This window comes from Lolium perenne, chromosome 7, assembly GCF_019359855.2.
Source record: "Lolium perenne isolate Kyuss_39 chromosome 7, Kyuss_2.0, whole genome shotgun sequence".
Classification (NCBI taxonomy): domain Eukaryota; kingdom Viridiplantae; phylum Streptophyta; class Magnoliopsida; order Poales; family Poaceae; genus Lolium; species Lolium perenne.
This window is the reverse complement of record NC_067250.2, coordinates 209,597,460-209,604,381: the sequence shown is the minus strand read 5'-3', so window position 1 is coordinate 209,604,381 and position 6,922 is coordinate 209,597,460. Positions and strand designations below refer to the sequence as shown.

Genomic DNA, 6,922 nt, shown 5'->3' with positions numbered 1-6,922 from the left:
AGTGTTCGCGGCTAGGCAGACAACTTAGTCCATTTATGTCGATCGGACCGTTGAGCTTAGGTTTTGCTCCCAAGTATCTGCACAGGTAAAACGGACTGCGTCGATCCGTTCGTGGTCTGCATCTAACAATCTCGTACCGTAAGTATTACCAAAATACTCTCTCCGTTTAAAAATGTAAGATGTTTAAGCATTTTGATCGGTTCACCTACTTTATTTTGTATCTAGTCTATTTTTAGTAGGTAGGTTCACTCATTTTATGTTGTATCTAGTCTACTTTATAATCACCTAAAATATCTTACATTTTCAAATAAAGAGAGTACTAGGACAAACATGGGTTCCAACATACGATTGTAGTATGACTAGTGGTTGGGGCGCCCCATGGGGCGCCTCCTCGCTGGCCCTCTGCGCCCCAATCCATCCCATAGATAGGTAGGCTTCCAATGCAAATGCCAAGTTCACCCAATACAAAAAATTAGAAGGGGTGGACCACAACATAAGAAAAAAAAATGCAATGTCATTTCCATTCATTTGAAATTCTGTTTTCTCAGAAACAAGGTGTTCAGAAATCTGAACTGGTGAACATCAACTTTCAGTACCGAATTCAAGTGGAACCCTAAACACAATACCCAAAACTGAAATGGTGAAATACCAAAAGGAAAAAAAAACAAGAAACACACAAAAGGGCATGCGGCCCTGACATATACAGGTAGCCATGAGAAGAAAATAATGGATCAGGAACTAATGTTTGTCATTAGCTCAAGGACATCATGACTGCAACTTCGCCTTTATCTCCCCTTCTCCATTCCAGTAATTGTGCAGACAATCCTGCAAATAAAAAAGTTGAAGGAGTCCAAAGGTTTACTTTATGCATTCATCGCCTAGAAAGAGAAAAATTACACACTAATATTCCTATCATGATATTAACCTGACAATAGACAAATAGACAAACTAATTTGGCCGCAAATCAAGAATACGGATATCCAGAAATGATGGATCAGGGTGAGAATGTTTGATTGGAGCAGAAATATACCTTTTTCATGCATATTCACATTGTTTTGCGGCTTTACTGAGCACTTTGTAGGCATGAATAAGATTATAGCAGGTTATGCATGCGTACATCAGGCCACCAAATCAGGGCAACCAGAACCAAAACTTGAGTTATGACTTACATTATTCAGATGAACTTCCATGGAGCTAATTTTCCTCATTTCTTCCAAAAAAAACTGCACAATGATCAGAAAAACACTTAGATCACTTCAAGAGGCAAAATAGTGATGGTAATAGGGAATATAACAACGGAGAGGTAAGGTTTCTTTACCTTAGTGATACGCATTGAGGACCAATCTGCATTCCCTCCATCATGTCTCTGTCTTTATACTCTTCTCATGATTAGATCCATATCAATCGCCCTTTTGACATTGAAGAAAGTAATATCAGCACATCCCAGCCAACTGAAAAATATTAGGACTACCAAGTTACAAGAAAAAATGTCTAACAATAAACTGTAAAGCAGGTTGAACTTACATATTGCATGATAGGTAGTGGCCATGTGGTCACTTAGGCTTATACAACATCTCCCACTCCAACCTGTTAATACCCAAGATCAAAGTCATCAGTCTCGCCACAACATAACACGATGTAGATGATATGAAGCTAAATAATGTTGCAGTGATGACCTATCCACCAGTTTCAAAATCATAAATGGCTTATTATCATTCAATGCATATGAGCATGGTAATATAGCTACCCTACCTTCTTTTTTACTCTGAGGACTGTTTCCTCCTTTCATCTTCTCAACATTCAATTGTTCTGCGGGTTTGCGAGATAACTGTGGTTGAATATATTTCCTTACGTAGCTTATGTATGCAACCTCTTCACTCTAACTCTTGCGTTATTGGATTTTCCAGGTATTTTGAATTTCCATTCGTATCTCTTTTAGATCACTTAAGCTTATGTATAGAGCTAGAAAACTGTAGTTAAATGCATGTTACAAATTAATATGGTGATGAAAATGAGGAAAGAAAACAGTCAAGGTAAGTAATTTAATATAAATCATAATTGTAGCAAGATGTATATGCAAGCAATATATTAGTACACAGCAGAAGTGGAGAGTAAATGCCTTCCATATTACATAGAAACTACATACTGTAGAAGTGGCAATGTTCATGTGAGTTCACAGGATTCAATACAACAAAACATGGTAGAAAGAATCACAGTAACCAAATATATTTAACAGTATTTTATAAGAAGGTTGCCTCAAATATGTATACTTTCTGTAGAAGATTGAACTTACAAACAAAACTCACTCACCATTGTTGGGATCATCATAGGCCGTGTAGTTTATAGGACAAGAACTGCATGCTACTTGTAACGCGTCAATAAATTCCTGCAAACATGATTATCATGACAAATGTTCATTAAGATTGATAGTTCGATATTCAAAAGGAGCAGATAAAACATATGAAATTAACATGGTACTAAGCAAAGCAATAGTAGAATGGGTGCTAAACAAGTTTGCCAAAGATTCCTGAGCAAAAAGAAATGGATATGGACAGACACAGTTCATCAAATTTTTCAGTCCCTACATTCTAAAGTTGTCCCCATACCAACTTGCCAATGAATAAAATATATACAAAAAAAATTACTTTCTATAGCAAAAAAATAAAGTACTGTTTCTTACAAAAAAAAAATGAAGATACACTTCGTATTTCACGCAAGACAGCCGGTGTCAGCATATAATGGCTCTTTGTCTAGAAAGTTCTTCTAATTCTCTCTAGATGTATGTGTTCATAATACATTACCCACGGGATAAGTTATAAGACACCAACCTGTTCAGAGAAAGAATAGGTATCTGAAAGGAAGCAGCAAACCCCTAGGTAGCATTTTTTTTTGCCTCCCTACAAAGCAAGTAAACAAGCAGCTAAGCATACAACTTCTAGATGTTGCGGATGTTCAAGAGCTCATAAGTATCACATGTTGCATGACCTAGTTATATCCATTAATAGATAAGGAAGCACGGCTGGAGAAGGCTATGCTTACCTTGAGCCTCCATTGCATGATGTAGTTGAATCGCAATAGGAAAAAACACACCCACTGAATGCAGTATCGACATCTTCAAGTCTAATATCTCGATTTTGCTCGAAATTTGGTGTCCTACAATACCTTTTAAACAATTCACGTGTTAAGGATTTGCCTCTTGCCAGGACAAAATTATACTTTGAAAAGGCCATGAAGAGGAACAAAATCAGATCAATTAAGTTTCTTAACCATACATTATAATATTGCTTTTAAAGTTTGATGCCTCTTTAGAAGCCAATCAGCTCCTAGTTCATGGGCACTGATGAAGCTTTATTCGCTTCAGCAAGAAGAACTTATCAAAACAAAAAATAATCACTTCAATCTATATATGCAGAAGTGTCACTATTGCTTTGATCTGAACTAAAACAAACAGAAAAAACAGCGGAGAAGACAAGAAGTGAATAAGAAGTTGAACACTGCTAGGTCAGATTGTCATGTAGATCATCCCAACCTCCTATAGAAAGTAACACCGTCAGTTAGCTAACATTCCATAGCTAATGAGGAGAAAACGTCAAAGAAAGAAAATGAGAGCAGAAATCTACCTTGTTTTTCTCCCTGCCGGTCATTGTCTACGTTCAGCCGCATCCTTCCTCCATGTTCAAGAAAAAGCCGTGAGGGGAGGAAGCGCAGGGCAAGGCTACCGGTGGGAGGAGATGAACGGTGTCGGCTGACTCCCGGTCACTGGCACTGGAGAAGACGGCCAAAAGCAGGCGGCGCTAGGGTTTGAGAAGCCGGAGAGAGGGAGAGGAGAGAGTGCCTACCTATCCGGCCGCTGTCGCCATCGATGCTGAGCTATCGCTTTCTCCAGAGGTCCTTCCGCCAGCGACCATGGCTGGCGTAGCATCTCCCGCATCAGACCGCCGGTAATCAACTGTATACACCCAAAGATATGGGACATGATCAGAGTAGGAAGCTGCAGGCGAGAAACATGGTGCCACCTTTCGGGCCACGCCACCACGAACACCAGCTGAAACCACCCTCTGCTTTCAATCGCTGGTGTATTTTGAAAATACTGATGTAAAGCTTACTATTACATACAGGTTTACAATTAGCACCAAATAAAAATAAGCACACATTGGCCATCTAAACTATGCAGGGGGATTTATACAAAGGTAAAGTAAAACATTATTGTATGGTTGTCTGGATAAATAGTAAGGAGATTGAATTATCTGGATGGACCTTTTGCAATTTCTAACCTTCTCGTGTTTGATTATGTTAGTCGCGTTAATCTGATGAAAGGTAAGTTAAATAAATATAAATATGCATAATAATGAATAAGCTTTGGGAAAGGAATAAGCTTTACCACCTTGGGAACCATCCAAAGTTGCAGATGACCGATACCCTCCTACTTCTCACTCATGACCCGAGTTGTGCTTCTCGCCTCCTCGGTACTCACTCGAGTAAATATTCGAAGTCTGTCACTTATTGGGTATTATTAGTGAAAGAGGCTGCACTCCAAACATAGTATTACCAATGCTAATCTTTACGGATGATGATCTGCATATCCAAGATACTTACAGAAAAATTGGAAAACTCATCGTTTGATCCAATCAAAAAATGCTTTGTCCTGACACATTGTTGTCGTCATAGGCCAGACAAGTCTGTAACTCAAACAGAAAAATATAAAGCCTCGGTTCATATTGGAAAGAACTGAAATGAGTAAGTATATCAAAATTCCTAATTCCTCATGGGAGAAAGGAAGGTCATATATCAAATTCCTTATCCAAACTATGCACAAGTATTTTATACCCTCAAATGATAAAAGGGTAGGAAGAAAAACTATTTAACAAAAAACCATATCAAAGGACGTCGATCATATGCAGAATTTCAATTGTGTCATGCACAGTCATAGCTCCGATGGTGGCAAACAACCACCACAAATCCACTATACATAAGAGGGGAATAGGTAAAATACCTTGATTGAGGACTAATTCCTATGGTGCTGCTGCATGTGAAAGCCAATTTAGAAAGACAATTTAAACATGATTGACCTCCTTTTAAGTTGTGGCGAACATCCTTCAACCTGGTGAATCAGATATACATCCCATTCAAATGAATAACATGGATGCAAAACTGATGTCTTCTATAGAAAGAAATAGCTGATGCAAAACAACATAACTATCAACACGGGGCAAAGTGCAAACCCAAACCAGGAACCTCTATTTTAATCAGACCTTAAGGTATATACTTTAAACAGAAAAAGAGTATACCTATGCCAAGTAGCAAACAATACATTATCCTGAACCATGAGCAATTGTCCTTTCAAGTAAATCTCGTATTGCATTTTAAGATTAAAATATCTTATTACTGAAGTGATTGAATATCTGAAAGCTAATTATATACTGAAAAGTTTGTCCCAAAAATATGCATCTTAGTTTCTTTACTGCCAAAAGATTAACAATCAAATTTTGGTAATTTCATCAAGCAGTATATGTTAGCATGAACCATAAGCCGATGTACTTTTCAAACATATAGAGGTACATCAAAAAAATAAAATCATTCGATAATTTCATCAAGCACAATATTAAAAGAAAATCTATCATACACAAAATAGTACCATATTTGTTTCCTCCAAAAGATAAACGAAATTTTGGTGGGGATAAGAAGGGAGATTTCTGGCATCCAAAAGATAAACGGAATTTTGGTGGGGATAAGAAGGGAGATGATCTATGACCTGGGGACGAAGATACCAAAAATATGAGCACATCAAGGGGAGGTACGTAAGGAGGATGAAGATGTGAAGAGATTATGGAAAGAGTAGAAGAAAACATACCGTGATGCGTCCGTCCCATTCAAATCCATCCACACATCAAACAGCCTTCTTTTTCCCGTCCTTGATCACCGACAGAGTAGCATCCCATCGTGGTCTTCACTACTACTCCCGCTTTCTGGAAGAGTAGATGAGATGGCGGCGGCCCCGTCGATCTAGGGTTAGGGAAGGCTGCAGGGGAAGGACGAGGTAGGGTAGAAATTACAGAGGAGGGCAGAGAGAGAGTGCCAGGGAGGAGGACGAAGCACAGAGGAGGAGGAGCTTACCTGTGGCGCCGCCGGAGTGTGATGGACGCGGGTTGAGCCTCTCCACCCGAGAGCTCTCTGTTCGGGAGGGGAAGAGAGGAGGCACGGGTGAGCGGATAGGGTTTTCGTCGGCGGTTTTGTCTGATGAATGAATGACTAAGATCGACGCGGAGCTCGTTTCCAGATCGGACGGCGCGGGATGGTCTTTTCCTCGCTGCGTATCGTGGAGCGCCCTCGCATAGGGCAAGGGTACACGCACTTGCTTGTTCTCAATGTCCAGCTGTGGGGAGTGCGACAATCGTCCCCGGCCACGTGACTAGGTGAGTGAGCGCATGCATGCAGCAAATATCTGTTGGTTAGTGGGTCACTCTTGCGGTGACAGTCCAGCAGACCAGCGTGATTCCATCCACGGAAACGAACGGTATGTGTCACGAGATACGACCTTGCGCGTGAAATTCCACCGGATCCAACTTGGATCTTTGCCGGAAGTTCATTGGATTTCATAGTTAAACAGTTCAATTTCATCTTTCACACTAGGCTGGGCATGTAATTCCACCTTACAGCAACCTTAGCAGATCTACTAAATCCCTCCGTGTTCTGTAAACAAACTGCTGAACTACAGAAAATGTTTTTTTAACGTGGAACACATTTATTCCATTAATTAAAAGGCACGTGTAAATCGTAAACCACATCATTAGTACTGAACATGGCCCTTCACACGGCAAGTCACTATACAAGGGTGGGATGTACTCCTCTCCACAATGCACACAATTAAATAAATCATGTGTCATGGGGTCAACTTTCCTGAACCGTTTTGTTCCTGTAATCG

The 6,922-nt window shown here is 39.8% G+C and overlaps 1 protein-coding gene across 27 annotated transcripts; it reads right to left on the bottom strand.

Annotated features, from left to right (window-relative positions):
• Positions 1-494: 494 nt before the first annotated feature.
• Positions 495-6,270, bottom strand: LOC127314346 (uncharacterized). Of its 27 annotated transcripts, none has more exons than XR_007859581.2 (13): positions 6,115-6,253; positions 5,852-5,966; positions 5,636-5,752; positions 4,994-5,101; positions 4,597-4,679; positions 4,385-4,493; positions 3,621-3,949; positions 3,040-3,532; positions 2,829-2,897; positions 2,311-2,386; positions 1,525-1,587; positions 1,319-1,409; positions 495-1,223 (listed from the first exon to the last, which is right to left on the bottom strand). XR_007859581.2 is itself a non-coding variant. In XM_071823270.1 (13 exons), exons 5-10 carry the CDS (start codon positions 3,055-3,057, stop codon positions 1,390-1,392), a joined length of 345 nt encoding a protein of 114 aa, XP_071679371.1. In that variant the 5' UTR covers positions 3,058-3,532; positions 3,621-3,949; positions 4,385-5,101; positions 5,852-5,966; positions 6,115-6,254; the 3' UTR covers positions 495-825; positions 1,031-1,073; positions 1,170-1,223; positions 1,319-1,389. The 27 variants fall into 27 exon arrangements, 12 of the variants coding, with proteins under 12 accessions (XP_071679371.1, XP_071679367.1, XP_071679369.1 ...); XM_071823270.1 differs by lacking the exon at positions 5,636-5,752 and adding an exon at positions 1,753-1,809 and having other exon boundaries at positions 495-825; positions 1,031-1,073; positions 1,170-1,223; ... (1 more) ...; positions 4,385-5,101; positions 6,115-6,254; XR_007859579.2 differs by lacking the exon at positions 5,636-5,752 and having other exon boundaries at positions 4,385-4,526.
• Between the last annotated feature and the right edge of the window lie 652 nt (positions 6,271-6,922).